Below are 21744 nucleotides of genomic sequence, written 5' to 3' on the forward strand. Positions count from 1 at the left end.
CGCGGCATAATCTTCGATCAACAATAGTAACAATTGTTGAAGTAGTTACAATTGTTGATCGAAGGGCATAATCTATATATTAATACGTGAAGCAAAAACTTTGTACCCCTTTTTACGAAAATTGCGCGGACGGAGGAGTATGGAATTTCCCACACTTATAGAGAATATAGAAAAGAAGTGCAGAATGTAAACATTTTGTTTAATTATGCGTAAAAATATATTAAATCAATAAAAAAAAAACATCACACACACTACCATGTATTTACACACGCATGCATACTATTTGTTTATTGTCAAATTTTCTTATTCCTATAGTCTGTAGTCAAATTGAGAATAGATTGAATATTGTTTGTCTTTATTAATATTTGTCTAAAGTGTAGTCTTGGTGATCTTTGATTATAGAAATATAATAGCTACGATCAACAATAGTAACTGTTGATCAAAGTATAATATAGCCTTTGACAATAGAATCATAATAGTGGACAAACTTATAATTTCAATTAATTATAGTCTGATTTCGACTAGTTACCGGCAGACCACTAGTATTTCTAAAAATGCATTAGGAAGACAGCAGTGATTTGAGGTCGTATGGATGGGTAGCTGCGGTGACGTGTCGTCCAATCGCAAATTCTAGTTGACGGTCTCAATAAATTCCTCAGAGCATTCATAAGTCTTTTTTTTGTTTACTGTACCTTATTTGTCTTCAATAGTTGTAATGCAGCATCATTGCCCGTTGATGTAGTAAGGCGTATCTGAATATCTGTAAGCATAATAATGGGATTCGGCCCGAGCGATTATGAATAACGAATTAGCACTAATCGATCACTTTATCTATCTTTAGCGTGTACATTAATTGTTCCACGCCTCTCTATCGTAAAGGTGTGGTGCTGTTTTGACATGCTGATAAAGTATATTGGAGCATGTCATATTAGCATATCCAGTTGAAATAATGTTTTCGTATTTATAGTGAAAACTAGCGACCCGCCCTCGCTTTGCTTCGGAAACATTAAATTTTATTATTGATAGCTGAGTCTCGCAATGTTACCCGCGATTATTGTCGTATCGCAGGTGACGCCGCGGAGCGAAGCTAGTCTAAAAAAAGTAGCCTAAGTTTCTCCTTATATCATCAGCTACCCATCAGTGAAAGTCTCGTCAAAATCGGTCCAGCCATTCCAGAGATTAGACGGAACAAACAGACACACAGACAGACAGACAAAAATTGTAAAAAATGTTATTTTGGTGTATGTACCGTATATATATATTCATATGCATGTAGTAAAAAGCGGTTACTTCAATATTACAAACACACACTTCAATTTTATTTATATGTATAGATGTATAGATGATTGAGTGCAAATAGTGAAGTTCAGAAGATCGCGGTTATAAACATACCGACGTGAAATAAATACACGTGCAAATGCCACGAACTGCGGTTTCGAAATCTTTACGCATCGAACGATCTTTATGCTTTTTAATTTCATGTTTCTTGTCCTGAGGCACACTCTCACGACTATATTCACGATAATTGGTCACTTATCCTATAAATCTGACGAATTCAGACTGACACTGTGTTACATTAATTCAAAACAAGAAGATTGTAAAGCAATTAATTACCCATTGTATTTTAATCATTGACGATACGTTTAGTTTCTTTTTTTTTGTGAATTTGTACGACAAAAAACATTGGCGTTCGTTTGTTAATTAGCAATGTAATGAAACTTTTAATAACGCATTTTTTTGTTTTTCAACCCTATTTCTGGACAGTGAAATTCTCTATCAATAAAAGTCCTAGCAGAATTAGTTTAACAGTTTCGGCTTAGCACGGACAAACAGGTAGATTAAAAAATAAGAAACAAATTTTGTTTTTAAAAATTGCTTTTATTATTGCTTTGGTTTTACTAAAAATAAAATAAATTTTTAGACATTTATTTATATTGATGATATGTACATTTACCTGTATGTTCGTTAGGGCATTCTCTTAAAGAAGTGAACTTCACTTAAAGTTTGCTCACATCTTGCGATAAACTTTAATATGAATACGTAGAAAAAAAAAATTGTTTGAAATACATATTTTTTTATTGCCCTTGTAGGCAGACGAGCATACGGCCCACCTGATGGTGAGTGGTTACCGTCGCCCATGGACTTCAGCAATGCCAGGGGCAGAGCCAAGCCGCTGCCTACCGCTTAATACTCTCCATAAGCCTCGTTTGGAGAAGGACATGTCATAGCGCTCGGGAAACACCGTGGAGGGGAGCTCATTCCATAGCCGGATGGTACGTGGCAAAAAAGACCTCTGGAAACGCACTGTGGATGACCGCAGTGGCTCCAGGTAGTATGGATGAACTCTACTCCGGTGGCGGGCGGTGCGATGGTAAAAACGAGATGCCGGTATCATCTCGAACAATTCCTCAGAGCACTATATATGCATTAACATAGGTCTTCAATATTTATTTCACATATATTGTTCGTTATAGGAGTACGTATTTATGCTACAGCTTATTTGCTAGCTTGGGCTAATGAAAAACAGTGTAACAGACAACCCACTGAATTTCTCGCCGGATCTTCTCACTACTTCTCAGTAGGTCGCGATCCCGATCCTGTGCACTGCTCTTACTAGGGCAAGTGTTAGCAAATCCTCTCAGGTTGAGCCCGTGAGCTCACCTACCCCTCCAGGTGTAGCTGGAATAGCCCCTTAGGCTACTAGAGAATAGGTAGAAAAAAAAGTGTAGCAGCTGCACGAATTTTAATACATTTATACACTTTAATATATATTATGTCAGCAGTTAATTTTGCCATACTTCTATTTTTAATGCAACCCCATAGGCTATCTAGTGGACTATAACTTGTTTATTGTTAACATGTGTGTGCAACATCATTACTGTCAGCTAAATCAGCTAATAACAACTCTTCAGAATGTTGTACCCGATCTATGTATAGATATTAAAAGTAACTAATATTAAAATGCCGATTGTTATCGGGCTTTTTGTCTTCCGCATATCATCAATTAAAATGTTTACACGTGGCTAAATGACGCAAGGCGGATTCTTTGGAACCGGTTCTTACAATAGGTTTGTGAGAGTGAACTTCGGGGTAGCGCCACCAGTCTACGTCGACCTTTAAATGCTTCATTTCCAAAGGTCCGTAACGAATTCGTAAGGGGTCTACATGTGATGGTTATTTTGCATGTAATGATCTTGTTCTCAAGGCGACATCTCGTTTTGTATACAATTAAATTAATAATGGGATTTTTTTGTTTTCCATTCAAGGATTCTTAACTGTCGTCTCTTTGTGGGTCTTGAAAGTGATCGATTGTTTTTGTGAAGAAGATGACAGTTTGCGAAATACTCACATTATAATATCCTATAAATGAAGCTGCAGATCCTTTAATTCCAGGGCTGATTTTAAACGATTTATAGGATAAAATATATACATACATAGCACATATAAGTAAATGCAATAATACGAGTACATATTAAGTCGTTTCACTGTTATATTCAGAAAGTTGACTGAATTTCTTTTTTTTTTCATCGACAAGTATATAAAATACCTCGCTGGTATTAAGTGGTCATCGGGGCCTATTATATCTATAATATTACAATGCGAATACCCCTACCCACCTTGAAACACATCTTAATATAAATTTATAAATACAATTATTAAACGGCTTCGTACAACGATTTTTGCTTTTAGTGAGTTTTTAGCATCGTGTATAAAAAAAAATATTTTTTTTTTTAGATGGGGGGACGAGCTCACAGCCCACCTAGTGTCAAGTGGTTACTGGAGCCCATAGACATGTATAATGGAAATGCGCCACCCACCTTGAGATATAAGTTCTAAGGTCTCAGTATAGTTATAACGGCTGCCCCACCCTTCAAACCAAAACGCATTACTGCTTCACGTCAGAAATAGGCAGGATGGTGGTACCTACCCGCGCGGACTCACAACAGGTCCTACCACCAGTAAAAATCCTACCACCAGTAAAAATGTTAAATGTTATAAATGAAGAAGTTAAGTAAATGAATATTTTCCATTTAGTTACCAGCACGATCCCCATACACCCGGTATTGATATGGGCGACGATTGAGTTTGTGCCGAATAAATCGTCTGCCTGCATAAGTTTATTAAATAATTGAATGAAAAATTATTTTAAGCATACTTTTGATACAAAAACGCTGTTAGTCAAAATTAGTCTTTGTTCTTGTTTTTTTTTATTTCTCACATCCTTAGTCACACAGTACTTTGACCTCTAAGTTTTTGCATTAATTTACTAATGTAATGGCCTTGGGCGGATCTTTGGACGTTTCCTCAATTAACGTTAGCAAATGCCTACTACAAATAATTGGATTTCGAACCAATTAATGGAGGTTTAGAATTTGAATATATTGGTAGATCATAGGTAGTTTTTTAGATTATTATCTAATAACATAGGTCGCATACGTACAGATCATAATTATCCAATAGTTTAAAATCTGTATAATCAAATTTGAAAGTACTCATACGCCTCGAGCCCGCAATGTATATGCGCATAAATAATACTAGAGGCGACATGTATTTAATACGCTTTTATTAGCTTCAGACGTATGTAATATATGTTATTATGTAACGGAATCTTTGAACATGATTTTGACCCCCTTCAAAACGTCGGATTAACTCGAAATTTGGTATATTTATTAACGTCCAATGACAATTCAAGATTAAAATAAAATTGAAATAATTGAAATTCAACTAAAAAAAGAAAAAGAAATAATAGTTTAAAAAAACTAACAAAATACGCTTACATAGAAAATCCAGCTAAAAAATAGAAAATAAATTTTGATAAATTTGAATTAAAAATAGTGTAAGAAAAAATGATTTTATTGTAAAGAAGCGTGGGGTGCTTTTAAGGATATTTTTTGGTTGAATTTTCTATAAAAGCGTGTTTTTTTTAGTTTTTTTAAACTATTATTTATTATCCTGAATGTTTATTGAATAACGATTCAAAAGGCACCTCTAAGAGTAGTACGCGAGTTTGCTGGCCCTTCCCACGGGCAGAAAACTTCGGACAGACGGCTTGACAGTATGATTGGGCGTAAGTATCGGGATCCGTCGATGCCGCGCCTCCGCTGCACATGCTAAACGTTTCCACCAATTACATATGCCATTCGATCACGACCTATTCGACGACTATAAATTTAAAAAAACAAAAACCCGAACTTGTGAGGGCTGCAATTGTGACGTCCACAGAAAACAATGAAACTTTAACTTTTAAAGAAAACACATAGCAATTACACACATATGCCATATTTGGTCATAGTCAAGCGATAATGTGATGGTAAGTTCCAACAGGTACTATTTTTACAAGCATTTTATTTTATATTATTTATTTTTTGTAATACTACAAACTTACGACCCATTAGTAACCTCTATTAATTAATAACTATTAAAACTACCTATTTTTTATTATGTTTGCCATTAATGGTGCTTTGTTTTTTTTTGTTTCCTTGTAGACCGCCTGTAATAATCTACATATGTGTGAAATGCAATAAATGATTTTATTATTACTAATGGTCGTCCAGTGGTCGAAATTGGATCATGATTAATTTAAATTATAAATTGGAACATTATTATAGTTTTATTGTCACCTTTCTCTAATCATCGTTTCTATAATAATCATTATTCTCTAATCACAGATATCGCCAAGGTTACACTATAGACAAATAATACTAAATACAAACAATATTAATCAATTCTCATTTTGAACACAGATTGATAAACAATAAAAAAAAGGGGTTTTAATGCGTGTGTGTGTGTCAATTACATGGTAGCGTGTGGAATGTTTTTTTATTGATTTAATTTATTTTTATAAGTGCAATATAAGTGCATATGCATAATTTAAAAAAAATTAGCATTCTGCGCTACTTCTCTATATTCTTTATAAGTGTGGGAAATTTCAAACTTCCCTAATGCACTGCAATTCCCACTGCAATTTTCGTAAAAAGAAGTACAAAGTTTTTGCTTCACGTATTAATATATTTTTTATTATTTAGAATTAATTGTGATCTGATTATTTAAAGAAAACTTAATTTTTAGAATAACTGTCCGGCTTACTGTATTCCTTTATACTGTAATCGTGGGATTTATAAGGATATTTCCACAGTAAATTTGCATTAACAAGATACACAGCCTAAATTAATATAAAAACATAGATCGCTGCTGGTGCGATATGACGATAAGTGATTGAACACTACAAAATATAAGCTTTCGTTCATTTATTTAAACGATCATCTCATAGTACAATACACACTTCTATCGAGCTTAAGCGAACGTGATTACTGTACTTTAAAACCGAACGATCCAATATTCCACATCAATAGACTCGCAGTCAATTCAAAGTAACACGACCCAAATATCCGCAATAAAACATCGGATGTCGCCGAAACGGTACTTCCGAAATGTTAGTAAGACGGCTAAGCTTTCCACTCGACGACCCACCCTCGATTGTGCCCGTTTTATTTCATTGTATGCAAATCGTTTTACCGCGCCCGTTCGCTACCAAATATTTTACGCTGACGATGCGTGGGATGTCCAAATTAAGGGAGCCCACTATCGAACGGTCCCATAAGCATCCCAGAAGCCTCGCGACCACCAATTTGTCCCTTCCGTGCCAGTGATTTTGTCATTCCCGTAGGCATCGGCACTAATAAAGTGTCCCCGAACTATCGGACTACGGAAATAGATTTCTTGATGTGCCCTGAATCAGTGTAATTCATGAAGCGGAACGCACGTTCATTTGCCGACGGTAGATGAATGTGTATTTTTTTCACATTTTTGGAACGAAGTTCCTTATGGGACGATGCGGAGGGGTTACCCTAACCGGGAAAAAACGTCCGTAACGTAAGATTTTTTCTATTTAGTTTGTTGACAACAGATGTCGGTGCACCTAAATTCAACAATTCCTGAATCGCGGTTATATTTATCAATAAAACATCACAATAAAAAATGTATACCCGAATAATTATTTTCATTATACCTCGAATAGAAATTAAAATTAATATTTTTATAATAAGGAACTTCGTTCCTATCCGGTGTCCCACGACACCACATTTTTTTTACTTGTTTATTTATTGTGGTAATTTAAACAATGAATTATTTCTTGTCAATAAAATCGTATGTAATTGAAATTAAAGTCATATTTATTATGTAATTTAGCTTTTCCTTTATTCTACAAGTGTTTTTAAAATAAATCCTACTTAAAAATATTAACTTTTTTCAGCGTATAGTAAATACCCGTTTTGGTGTATATTGATTTGTCTGAAAAAAACATTTGCCTTCTATTAAGTGGAGAGTGAAGTTTCTCTACATTCTTGCACATTTTTTAGAGCACCTAACAGTTATATTTAATGTGATGTTTCAAGGAACGAATTAAATTTTCCTGACTCCTCTTTAGTATTTTCCATACAATACATATCATAAACATGTGCTCGTATGTTTGATACATATTTATTTAAAAAGCATCGATCAATTGGTAAAATTTATTAGCCTAAACAAAAAATATTTAAAAGCGATCAGAAAACACCAAGTTTCACTGATTTTTCCATATTTTTTTTTATTTTCACTTAAAGATAATAAAAGTCGTTTACATGCCCATCGCGGTTAACGATTGTCGACACGCCCACACACATTAATACCAGTATATTTCACTTCAATATTGTGCCGACATGTCTGCAGAGGTGAAATCTTAATAACACGTTTTGTGTCACTCACTCCCACACGTTCTATATCTCGGATTCGTGTTCTGTACTTTAAATATTAAAAATTACAACATTTTTACATTTGATACATAAATCTTTAAATTTTTACTTTTCATACATAAAATATATAAATAAGACAAAAATAGCGACAAGCCATACAATAATTCTAACGAGATCACTGTTCGCACGGTGTCAAAAGTTCAGATAGAATGATATGAAATTTTTGCTTACATGTTGGTTCTTGAAATATAGTACACTTGTTGGTAGTTTAGGAAGGCTTTTTTCATAATACCAATAACGTACGATCGGTGGCGCGCGAGTAATTTCTAGTAATGGATAAATACTCATACTCCTAGCGATAGGCAAAGCGGATCGAAGTCGTGCTTCACTAACGATTTCAAGAGACTTATATCTAAATTATGATACTAACTTGTCCTTGAGACTGTAATGTTGTTGTGCTTACTATACTTTATGACAGAAGTGCAAGTGATTTGAAATCATCTTTCATTCATGTCAATTACAATAAACTTTATTCTTTTAATAGAAGGCTAATAATTATTAGTACTTGAAAGATCTTGCTTATAATCACAGTCGCACATACAACACACATGGCCATTGAGATTCTTATATTGTAACCATGCATATGTGTTATACTGGCGTCATAGGCAGTGTGAATTTAGAACCGATAAGTAAGTATCTAAAGAAAGCGTAAGAACGCTACATTGAAAAAGCGGCGTATCACGGGAACCCTCTTATCGTGGTTGCCTCTAACTACATAGCTGACCCTGGCGACTGTCGAAACATGTCTTGTCGGATCCTCCGGATCCGCTATCGGTGTATTAGGATTTCCAAGCAAAAATCACATTCTCTTAAGTGTGCAAGTTCATATACACTACCTACTCAGTTTCTCGCCAGATCTTCTATGGATTGCAATACCGATCAGGTGGTAGATCCAGCGAAGCACTGCTTTAGCCCTAGCACGGCTAACAATTCTCTCAGGTTGAGCACCATGAGCTCACTTACGAAACCGGGCGTAGTTGGAATAGCGTCTTAGGCCACCAACGATTAGTTAGGAAAAAAATTGGTAATAATGAGTAAAAATACGAATATGATTTAATCTCACGTGTATTTGATACATTGTATATGTTCTATATTACAGTTGTTGTGTTTGTATTTGAAATCCGAATTTCGCAACTATATTACACTAACAAAAAAGTCTGTCTTGACGTTTGTGTATTTTCCCATAAAACATTATAAGGCGTTTTACAATAATTTTTTTTGTTATTTACCATATGATGCTCTATCAAATGTTCGCCTTAAATGTAAAAGTATTCGGAAGTACTGTCAAACGATCAAGTGCTGATATTAAATCGAAATGTTTTAAATCGGACATCAATCTTTTAAAGTACATGTAATTTCGTTTTAATTGGAATGAAATGAGTAATTAATTAGAGATTCTATATCACTAAGATATGAACGTGCGGCCCACAACGTCGGATTAGCGTATAATAAACGAGTTAAGACTTTAATGCGGTTATTATTCAGGGGCTAGGTCGAGGACAGACAATAGGTGGCCGACCCACGCCTCCTTCGGCCCGGAATTGGGAACTAAGAACAATGGTTCGTTCAATTTGAGACGAAGAATTCTCAAATATTTATAAATAAAAAATATATTCGAATGACGAATGTTTTTATATCGATTAAGGGAATTTCGTAATTGGTAGGAACATCGATATGTCGTGATGCTTAATCAGTTTATTGTCAATAAAATTATTGTATTTCTATCGGTCTTTGATAAGTTTGCCAAGTTTCAAATCAACCCGACGATTGGTAGGGAGTGAAAATCATGTCCAAACATTACGTTACATAGATACATATCAAGCTAATAAAAGCCTGCCAAAAATGAATCATTAAAATCGGTTCACCTAGAAAAAAATAACACACATAAGAAATTGCAGTCGAATCAAGAACCTCCTTCTTTATTAAGTCGGCTGTTTAGTATTAAGCGGGTATTACCAACTTTCAGAAACCTACCAGCACTGTTTAAACTTTCTTCTGCTAAGATTTATTGGTTTGCGCGCTGAATCATATAGATAGTTTCAATGCTCCCCAAACTATTAATTGACTAAATTTTATGTAGTATTGTAATCAATGAATCTTTACTGTGTTAATTATTAATATGGTATGCGCTCAAATTGAAATGCTATTTTATTGTTTCAGGAAAATTAGTAAAACAAGGTGCTATCACACATGTTCCTGCACCATGATTCCGGTAAGTAAATGCAACATTTAATTTCACACACATTTATCAAGTATGTCTAAAAGCACATATATTAGGTCCTTAGATATGAAACTGGCGTTTTGTACGGGAGGAATTTAAAGTTAATTTTTTTTGGAAAAATATATTTAATTAATCAAAGTATGCACCGTTGTTATCTATGCACTTTTGCCATCTCATAGGTAGTCCGAGTACAGGAGCATTGCACGAAGGAAATCCCTGTAAAGAGAGGAGTGAGACAGGGAGATGTGATATCTCCGAAACTTTTTATCACTGCTCTGGAGGATTCCTTCAAGCTTCTGGAATGGCAAGGACTTGGCATCAATATTAACGGCGAATACATCACTCATCTTCGGTTTGCCGATGACATCGTGGTCATGGCAGAGTCGCTGGAAGATTTAGGGCGTATGCTCGGTGACCTCAGTAGGGTTTCTCAAGAAGTGGATCTTAAAATGAACATGGACAAAACCAAAATCATGTACAATGTCCATGTTGCACCCACCATAGTTACTGTTGGGAGCTCTACTCTTGAAGTTGTTGACGAATATATATACCTAGGACAGGCAGTCCGATTAGGTAGGTCCAACTTTGAGAGAGAGGTCAGTAGACGGATCCAACTCGGCTGGGCAGCGTTCGGTAAACTGCACAACGTCTTCTCGTCCAAAATACCTCAGTGCCTTAAGACAAAGGCGTACAACCGATGTGTGTTACCAGTGATGACTTACGGCTCGGAGACGTGGTGCTTCACTAGGGATCTTTTTAGAAGGCTCAAAGTCGCGCAGCGAGCTATGGAGAGGGCTATGCTCGGCATTTCTCTACGTGATCGAATCCGAAATGAGGAGATCCGTAGAAGAACGAAGGTTGCTGACATAGCCCGTAGAATTAGTGAACTGAAGTGGCAATGGGCCGGCCACATAGCACGAAGAGAGGACGGTCGATAGGGCAGAAAGATCCTGGAGTGGCGACCACGTACTGGCAAGCGCAGTGTGGGACGGCCACCTACTAGATGGACCGACGACCTAGTAAAAAGCGCTGGGTCTCGTTGGATGCAGGTGGCAATGGACCGGTCACACTGGAAATCTATTGGAGAGGCCTATGTTCAGCAGTGGACGGCGATAGGCTGAAATGATGATGATAGGTAGTCCATTGATCTCTTTACTAAAAGAAACATGGGGGCGAGAATCAATAAACTATTTGAAGGCAGCTTAGACTGCCGCATCGGAGTTGAATTTTTTTTCTTGTAAGAAGGAGTCCAAATTCCGGAAAAAATGGTAATCTGTTGGAGCAAAGACCGGAGAGTACGGTGGATGTCGCAGACATTCCAATTGTAGCTCATCTAACTTAGTAGTTGTTTGTTGTGCAGTGTGTGGTTTTGCGTTGTCGTGAAGCAGCAGTGGTCTAGAGCGATTGACTTATCCCGGTTGTTTAGCAGCTAGTTCTTCCTTCATGGTTTACAGTTGCTGACAATAGATATATGCCGTAAACGTTTGGCTAGATTTTAAAAAGCTGTAGTGAACGACACCAAAGCTAGTCCACCAAACACTTATAAGTAAGTTTTTCTGAGTCAATTTTCGTTTAGGGCAGGATTTGGCTGGGTCTCTTGGGTTCAGCCATTGCGACGAGCGCTTCCATTATCGTACAGTATCCACTTTTCATCACAAGTAATGATTCGATTTAAAATCCCTTCATTATTATGTCGGTTGAGCAAAGTAACACAGCAGCCGACGCGGGTTTGCAAGTTCGATTCACTCAATTCATGAGGTACCCAGCGTTCAAGTTTTTTTTACTTTCCTGATTTGCTTCAAGTGGATTAATACAGTTTTATCACTTACCCCGAAGCCTACAGCTATCTCTGAAGTGCTTTGTGATGGATGCGCCTCCACAATAGCCTTTAATTCTACTTTTTCCACTTTGGTCTCCAGCCGTCCACGAGGTTGGTTCTGAAGGTCGAAATTTCCAGAACGAAAACGTTGAAACCAAAAACGTACCGTGCTTTCTTTTGCGACACCAGCGCCGTACACATCATTAATCCTTCGAGCTGTTTCTGCAGCACTGGTGCCACAGTAGAACTCGTACTCGTAAATATGCAGATATTTCATGTTTTCCATTGTGCGGTTATAACCGACGCTAAAAATAATGAAGAAAAAACAAATGAATAACTGTTTTCAAAACTCAATCGTACTAGCTAAATGAATTGATAAATTTGAATTTGGAATACTTAACTAAAGAGGAGATATTTCGGATCAAAGTTAATTTCATATGGAAGGACCTAATATTATAATACCGATATGCGAGCTAAAATCACTGTGAATGTCCATTACGGAACTTTAAAATAATATTGATGTTTCAATGGAATATTCAATTTAGTGTTTTAATTCTTGCTATTTATAGATATATTATATCATTTGGGATGCACTATGAAGCAAAAGGGAATTTTATATCTCTCGTAAAAAAATTTGAGGTATTTCTTTGTAGGCGAATTGTGAAATAGCAATACACAATTTTGTTGCTACTTCGCTCGCCGTAAAAGTGTTTTTTAACTTAAAAAGTTATGGGTATTTTTTTAAAGAAAACTCTTCTCAGTGGGTCGCGTTTCCGATCCGGTGGTAGATTCTGCGAAGGACTGCTCTTGCTAGGGTCAGTGTTAGCAACACTCCGGTTTGAGATCCGTGAGCTCACCTACACACGTTAGGGTGAAGCTGAAATAGCCTCTCAAGGCTATCAGCATAGGGTAGGAAATTTTTTTTAAAGAAAATCTTGCTTTTACTTCATTCGATGTTAAACGGTTATTGGAACTCATTGATTTCACAGTATAGATAACGAAAAACCCAACTCTAAACATAATGTTGAATTCTAACCATTAATCCTATGCTTCAAACTACATGATTTCTTAAACTAGGTAGATTACTACTAATATTTGTATACAAGAAAACAAGAATTAATTGTAGGAATCGAGAAAGTTGGTTCAAATTTGATAGTGCTAAAATCAATGAATGGGTAAAGTAGTAAACGCAGCTAATAGACGTCTCATTCGTATAATGTAATTAAAGTTGAATTAACTTTTACTGTATGATATCCACAGACCAGTGTGTGAACGTTAATGTACCTGCCGGGTAGGCAATTTCACTGTGGCTATCTAAGTGCGGCGCTGTCGCACGTGCACCCCTAGTTCACAACTTGTTAGTGTCCAACACCCGTATTCGTAGTTTCTCGTAGATTGCTTGTTCCACCAACTTACCTTCAGAAATATAAAATTTCACACTTTAAGACAAGATTTTTCTTGCAACCGTTTTCTTCGAAGTATGAAATTGTTTGAAGGAGTTACGTTGAATTTTACAACCAAATCACTTGCGAGAAGCTAAATTGTTTTTAAAGCCGCTTGTCGTATAAAAGTATTATAAAACTTTTTAATAAGCTTAAATGGACAATGATTTTTCAGTCTATCTGATATTAAGCAGATATATTGGCTATAGACTACAACGTGAATATTGCTACGTACTTTGAGAAATAACATTGAAATTATTGTACTATTGCAACGGCTTTCTTTCCAACCGGATTCTTTAAGGGTAGGCAGCGGCTTGGCTCTGCCCCTGGCATTGCTGAAGTCCATGGGCGACGGTTACTGCTCACCATTAGGTGGGCCGTATGCTCGTCTGCCTACAACGACAATAATAAAAAAAAAAACGAAATTCATGATTGGTTTGTGGCAGAAATATACAAGACAGTGGTAGCCTCCCACACGGGCTTTCTACCTCTACATGACTAGGGAGTTAGAAACGGGTAGGAAATATAAAGATGCGTATATCTATACAAATATTATAAAGCTGAAGAGTTTGTTTGTTTGAACGCGCTAATCTCAGGAACTACTGGTTCGATTTGAAAAATTCTTTCAGTATTAGATAGCCCATTTATTAAGGAAGGCTATAGGCTATATAACATCACGCTAAGATAAGAGCAAGCAAGAGATAAGAGTTTAGATGCTGTACTTACCGCTCATAGGGAAACTAACTAAAAGTTTATTTAGAAATAAAAATATAACAATAAACTTAAGTAATGACAAAAAAATACTAATATTAACAGATGATAGTGCGGGTGTGGTGCGAGAACGGCACAGAATGGACGCCGACTCCCGTGCCCGTCACACCGCAGACTACATGTCGTGATGTTCTCGACTGTTGCAGAGATCCTGGCGATGAACCATGCATTCTCTTTAGCGTGCATCCTTTACATGGAGGTGAGTTCATAGTGCACTTACTATTCTTTCAAGAAAGTACCGGGAAAATATCAATAATAAACGTTAGTTTAATCGTCGTCGTCGATATTAAAATTTATTTTATATCAAATATACAATGTTTTATCTATTAGAAACCATACACAGACGGCAACGAATAAGCCAATCTTTAAAAAAAAATTGAAACGCCTTTTTTTATTGATTAGATGTGTGAACGAGCTCACAGCCCACCTGGTGTTAAGTGGTAACTGGAACCCATAGACATCTACAACGTAAATGCGCCACCTACCTTGAGATATAAGTTCTAAGGTCTCAATATAGTTACAACACTGCATGTATGCACTGGACGTCTTATTCTTTAGGCCACGACGACTTCAACCTTTGCAACTGAGCAACTAATTTTGTTTTCGTGACCTCAATTTTTTTGTTCTTTTTTGTTCCTCTGAGTGAAAATCTGTTTATATCTAATGTGTAATATGTCAGGTTTTTTTTAAATTTAATCTAACACATTTGCTATCGAGCCGTAACGTATTTTTCCCACATCGTTAGAACTTAAGCCACGTAGAAATCCTGTTAAGTACAGAGTTCTGAGAATCGAAGTAGTTAGTACCGGTGATGAGATCCCGACAAAAAACATTTTGCCGTTAGTAGTGTCATTTAGTTTTCCCTAACAGTACTTGATGGACTAACTTAAATACCAAAGCCTATTTTGTTTTTATCACAGCTTACTCCCTACGGGTGGTCGCTGCGTGAAATGAAAAAGAATTAGAAGTCTTAAGCTATTTTTAATTTATTTACTAGAATAGATAGAACATAAGCTGTTGAGCTATTATGTATAAAAAAAACTTAAAATGTAAATTATAACCTTATAATACGACAAGATTGTTGTCTTTAACTAAGTCGAGCCTGCCTCGCCGGAATCTATAGTTGATAATTTATACATAGATATTCATAGTCGTTAAAAAACTATTAATCTGAAAAGTAGGTTATAAATTTTTCGAGATATATTTTTTTCATTTAATTTAGTGTTCAGAACTTTGTGCGAGAGTTATTTTTGTGCAACACCAAATAAGCGGATGAGTGCATCTGGTCTTAAGTGGTCACCGGAACAAACAGGCAGGCTACTGGCAGACTATGAAGGGGAAGCAGCGTTCTCTGAGTAGTACTACACCATAATACTGCCCTTATCTGCTCTGAGCTGTGTGAAATTATTATGCGTCCGGGTTTTAAGGGTACGACAGCCGCTAAACAATATTATTGTGGTTCTTGACCTCATATTTAAAGATGAAAAGTGATATTCACGTCGTGATATCTATGGCATTCGGTAAAAATGTTATACTCAGTAGGCCGTGAGTTCGTTCACCAAATTACGCAAAAGAAATGAAATAAAACAGGCTTAATCTGAAAGATGTTCGAGAAGACATTAAATGAAACTTGATAAATATCTATAAATACCTATAATAACAACAATACTTGATTGATTATTTGGAAAAACATATTTTTTATTCATATGTAATTTCCTGATGTCATTTCGTATAAATATTACAAAATAAAAATGTCCCTGAAGAGAATTTCACAGCTCGATTTGTTTGCTTATACAATTTGCGTAGGCGTTGACACTTCACCAAATAGTTCGCGGGAGACGGTCTTCAATTTGTGAGCGTAGAATTGCCGACCTCGATAGTACCATTCCTAATCGAGTGATGAAATGGAATGGATAGAGAAGGAATGAAAATATTTGTTATCACCTTGGGATGGTCGAACTGGTGGTACAGTGCTCGGTGTTCCTCATAAACATCATTACTACCATATCAATCCGCTGTCAACCGAGTATAGTAAGTATTTTAACTTGGTTATAAGGATGTCCAGGATAGGCAGGAGTGGGCAGGATAATCCAGGAGAAAGTTATTAGAGGAGGCCGCGACCCTTAGCATTGAGGATTAACCCGCTGAGGTTCTCGCTGGATTTTCTTATGGGTCACGATTCCGATCCGGTAGTGGATTCAGCGCTACTCTTGCTAGGTTTGGTGGTAGCAATTGTCTCAGGTCGAACCCGTGAGCACATCTACCGGTCCTCGTGAAGTTGGAATAGCCCCTTAGACTACCAATGATTATGTAGGAAATTATTGAAGATTATCGACGCAAGGAGGAGGATAAGGAAGTCCACGATCTCGACGGGGGTCTAAAACACTTAGATGTAGTGTGTCAAAGAAGATATGCGTGAAATATGATAGGCCTGAATAGAAAAAGAGAATAATATGTCACGCCGACTCTAAATAGAGGGAAAAGGGAAAACAAAGAAAAAGAATATCCATGATGTATGTTGCGCAATTACGCAAATTTCGGAATTGTTTCTGATACTATAATAACATGTGTGTTTACGAATTGATTCAAAATTATAATCCAGAAGTCACACCAATCGTACGAACGACGAACGATGGGTTTCAACACGTACATTGAAGTCGTCGTGGCCTAAAGGATAAGACGTCCGCTGCATTCGTATCTAGAGATGCAACGGTCTTCGAATCCCGCAGGGGCGGGTACCAATTTTTCTAATGAAATACCTACTTAATGAAATGTTCACGATCGACTTTCACGGTGAAGGAATAACATCGTATAATAAAATTCAAACCCGCAAAATTATAATTTGTGTAATTACTGGTGGCAGGACTTCCTGTGAGTCCGCAAGGGTAGGTAGCACCACCCCGCCTATTTCTGCCGTGAAGCAGTAATGCGTTTCAGCTTGTAGAGTGGGGCAGCCGTTTTAACTATACTGAGATCTTAGAACTTACATCTCAAGTCGTTATAAATGTCTGTGAGCTCCGGTAGCCAGGGTTGTACTGACGATCTAGACGCCGCTGTGGTGATACCTGGCGAGGATAGAGTAATTAGCGTTTGCGATGATAAGTAAGCTTAACACCAGGTGGAGTGTGAGCTCGTATACCCATCTAAGCAATAAAAAAAAAAAATTTTTTTTTCAATTAATTAACTCTAGTTTTAAAAAAAATACCTGTCGATAAAAATTCAATTGTTTTCATTAGAAGTGGCCAGTTTATTATTATTGCTATCATGAAACTAAACCTATGATGAAGTTATAAAACTATACCATAAAATAGGACATCATTCTCGGAAACGACGTAAAATTAATAATGAAGTGATAAGGCTCCGAATTATTTTTGATAACTATTACACCTGTTATCTTTAAGTTGCATTCAAGAAATATATTATTAATCATAAGTTTAATATATGGGTACGCACTACGTGTAGGTTATCTATATATATATAAAAGTGAATTGCTGTTCGTTAGTCTCGCTAAAACTCGAGAGCGGCTGGACCGATTTGGCTAATTTTGGTCTTGAATGATTTGTGGAAGTCCAGAGAAGGTTTAAATGGTAAATAAATATGAAAATGCTCGGAATTAAATAAAAATAACAATTTTGTTTTTCCTTTGATGTGTCCCCGGTCGGACGGCTTCCTTTTGTTTGGTTTAAGTTTATTTTATACAAAAGTTTAGGTCTTTTATATTTTATCGATTGAGGCAATACGAAATCTGCTGGGTCAGCTAGTAAATAAATAAATAAACAAGCATGCGATCTCTTGTTGGAATTATTTTGGAATTATTTTGGTGTATTTGAAAGAAGTATATTTATAACACAAAAGTTTGCTTAATACGCGGAATCGAACCCACGACCCTCGGCCCAGCACTACTGCACCCACCGTGTTACTCAATTAAATAAATAGTGTAAGAAATTGATTGATCAATATATATAAGTATATATATAGGAGCCAGATTAGGTTCCGCTTATGATTTATTTATTTACTCATTGAATATTTTATACTACTCAGTTGTTAATGATAGTTTAGTTCATATTTTTTATCGTCCGAAACTGTAATGTGTGTAGACGTGGAGCTGTAAATTACTGCCCTTTTTCTTTTTTTCATCTAAAATATTAAAGTTACAGCTAGTACATATTTCAATAAGGAATTTGTATGATTTCTGATTTGAATGATACCATCAAAACGTTATTTTTAACTTAAACAGCCGAAACCGTAAAAAGTTCTTACTATCAAAATTAATAACGAAATTAATAACGAATAATGTTTGTTTAGAAAACGTACGTCAAACAGCGAGATGGTGCAGACAGCTATTTTTATATTTATATATCACCATTATTTTTATATATAGGCAGATGAATTAGGTCGATGTCAGAGTTTTAGATACACGTGCGATTTTTTTTTATTGCTTAGATGTGCCGACTAGCTCACAGTCCACCTGGTGTTAAGTGGTTACTGGAGCCCATAGACATCTACAGTGTAAATGCGCCACCCACCTTGAGATATAAGTTCTTAGGTCTCAAGTATTAATTACAACGGTGCCCCACCCTTCAAACCGAAACGCATTACTGCTCCACGGCAGAAATAGGCAGGGTGGTGGTATCTACCCGTGCGATCCTACCCCCAGAACGAAATTAGTAAGCAACATGAATCTTTGAGCTACATACCCGATCCTGTGGACCGAATGGTAAACACTCAACGTCGCCCTAAGCACATAATTACGGATCCTCCCGATCCATTAACGGTGCTTTTAGGTACCTCAAGCACAGGTTACTGTCCTCGCCGAACCCGTCGCTTGCGACGAAGAGATAGACGAGTAAATTAACCCATAGACACAGCTCACTAAGTTTCTCGCCGGATCTTCTCAGTGGGTCGCGTTTCCGATTCGGTGGTAGATTCTGCGAAGCACTGCTCTTGTTAGGGCTATTGCTAGCAACACTCCCGGATCGAGCCTCGTGAGCTCACGTACACATTAGGGCGAAGCTGAAATAGCCTCTCAAGGCTATCAGTATAGGTAGAAAAATAAACCTTTGATCAATTAAAACGCTTAAGAAAAATACAGAACAGTTTTATAGTAAAAAGTATATTTATTTGATAGAATTTCAAAATATCCTGTGTAAGGACAAGAAAGCCAAAAATATTTTTTAATATATTCTAAGCTGTACAACGATTTCCTTTGAGATTATTTTAAGAAACCAGATCGTATCGTCTTACCTTAAATATAATAGATATGATAATACTGTTAGGCATTGTAGACGTCTGCTTTAGACATGAAAACGAACACAAGGTTTTGTTGTGAATAGGGCCAAAGATAATTTTATTATATCTTGTCTTTTAACCAGTGCGACTAAGCCCAACCAATTATTCGTAGATAAATTTCGCTATTTAGAACTGTGTATTCTATGGTTTAACGAATTTATGGAAAAAAATAAAGGTGGTTAATAAAATTGTTCTTACTTATTGCGAGTTAAAACTTCCATTGCGATGAGACACTTTCATGACTTATGCTAGTGTGGTGTTTGCATATGCTGCTTCATATAAGCTTTCAAATTTGGTTTACATAGATAGGGTTACCATTAAAGCACCGCGGTACGCCAATCATATAATAATTCACAATGGCCTTTCTCAAACCCACGCGTTTAAGCACTATATGTTAAGAATTATATATTTTATGTAAATAAGAAGAACGCTACTTTGAGACGCGTCGTGACAAAGCTCTAATTGTGGGCGTTGCTAACTCGACTGATCTAGAAACGTCCTGATGGATCTACCTAATCCACTCCCAGTGTTGATGGACGCTTTGCAGACGCCATCGTCACCGCATTCATCGAAGTAAGGCTTAGCCTATAGCATCAGGCGTTGAATAACTCGCTGAATCTTCTCAGCAGGTTGCGATTTTGATCCGACAGTAAACGCACTCTACCTATTTCTGCCGTGAAGCAGTAATGCGTTTCGGTTTGGAGGGTGGGGCAGCCGTTGTAACTATACTTGAGACCTTAGAACTTATATCTCGAGATGAGTGGCGCATTTACGTTGTCGATGTCTATGGGCTCCAGTAACCACTTAATACCAGGTGGGCTGGGAGCTCGTCCACCCATATAAGCAATAAAAAAAAACCTCGAGAAACTGTCCTTAAGTTAGTAGGCTTCGGGCAATTGTTGCAAACCACATCTTGGACGGAAATCGATTTTAGTTTCCAATTATTTTCAAAAAGCCTTTGTTTTGATTGTTAGTTTATAAAAGTAATAATTTAATATTAAACACCCTTTCAAATATCGAATACTGACAACAACAGAATCGCTAATAAAAGTTTTAATAAATTTTATTATAAATTTAATTTATTTCATATTTTCCAGTTCATGTTCTGCAAGAGACAGAGCTACCACTAGAAGTAGCTTCAGCTCTCGGGCCCGACGTGCAATTTGTACTCAAATACATCGATATCGGTAAGTTTGACAAAGCAAAATTGTAGAAAAAGATTTGTTTAATTACAACTTATTCGACGCTTGAAAGGCAATCGTGACTAAGCGACAATGCGTGAACTTTATTGACTAATTTAAAGTTGAAATACCTGAAAAAAATTATATTTTAACGAATCTAGCTGTAGGATTGAAATGATTTTAATAGACCTAGAAATATATATTTTTTGCGCATCGAATATGGTTATTGCCTATCATTTATGTACAAAGCAGTTATTGTCGCTTAGTCACGTTTGCCTTTCAAGCGTCGAATGTATAGTAATTTTTTATGCTACCGAAAAATCTATCTGCTCTTACGCAATGATGATTCTTAACAAAATATGTACGCTTGACTTTTACGTGAACAGTACATGTGCTAATTTCGCAAAACGTTTGTTACCTATGGGAAATATATTCGTGTATTTTATTTTGTCAAGTGACATTTTTATTCGCCAAGTGTGGTTCACGATCGTGCGACTAGAAAATGTCATTCAGATTATTTAAGGAAAATATGACACATTTTTTTAAATATTTTTAAATAAGAAATCGGGATATAAAGTGTTTGAATTTAATCGATTTTTTGAGTGAAATAACGAAATATTTTTTAAATATTGTGCTTTAAATAGTGCTATGTAGTTACCGGCTAATAGGTAGGTACAATAAAGTGAATACTGCTAAACTTTTTCAGGCATGAAGCTCTGAAGGCTTAATCGTATTTTCTAATTATTATCAAAAATATGAAAATGGTTCGGGAAAAGTTCTATGATTTATTCTTATACTTTTTGTCTCATCTGACAATTTGTGAAGCTTACATAGGGACAAAAAATTTACAGTAAACCGTGCACACTGTAAAACCATGAAGTTGTATGTCTGCATCTCACGAGTGCCCGTGACATTTTTGCTATTTTATTAGTTTTTTCTTGACTAAACAAATATGACAAATATGACAAACAAAAAAACATAAAAAACAAATATGACAAATATGACAAACAAAAAAACATAAAAAAATATGACAACAATGACCTATTGTACTTAGTTTTTCCTTCGCCGTTACTAGCACGTTCCTTGTCCTCGGGAAACTTAATTACATTATTTTTCTTGGCGTGACAGACACTTATTAGAAACCAATAAATCCACAGTCAAATTATGTTGCGACGAAGATTAATGGATTCGGATCTAACTAGAGACGTCAAGCACATTTTAAAAGAGCTCG

At 36.2% G+C, this 21744-nt stretch overlaps 1 protein-coding gene across 5 annotated transcripts in view; it reads left to right on the plus strand.

Annotated features, from left to right (window-relative positions):
• LOC101744992 (apoptosis-stimulating of p53 protein 1) overlaps positions 1-21744 on the plus strand; it is a 270821-nt gene that overhangs the window by 36417 nt on the left and 212660 nt on the right. For all 5 annotated transcript variants that reach the window (XM_062673667.1, XM_062673661.1, XM_062673664.1 and 2 more), the window contains 3 exons: positions 9951-10002; positions 14089-14242; positions 20430-20519. In XM_062673667.1, coding sequence (XP_062529651.1) covers positions 9994-10002; positions 14089-14242; positions 20430-20519 — 253 coding nt within the window. In that variant the 5' untranslated portion in view covers positions 9951-9993. The remainder of the gene's footprint in view (positions 1-9950; positions 10003-14088; positions 14243-20429; positions 20520-21744) is intronic.

Source organism: Bombyx mori, chromosome 18, assembly GCF_030269925.1.
Source record: "Bombyx mori chromosome 18, ASM3026992v2".
Taxonomy (NCBI): Eukaryota; Metazoa; Arthropoda; class Insecta; order Lepidoptera; family Bombycidae; genus Bombyx; species Bombyx mori.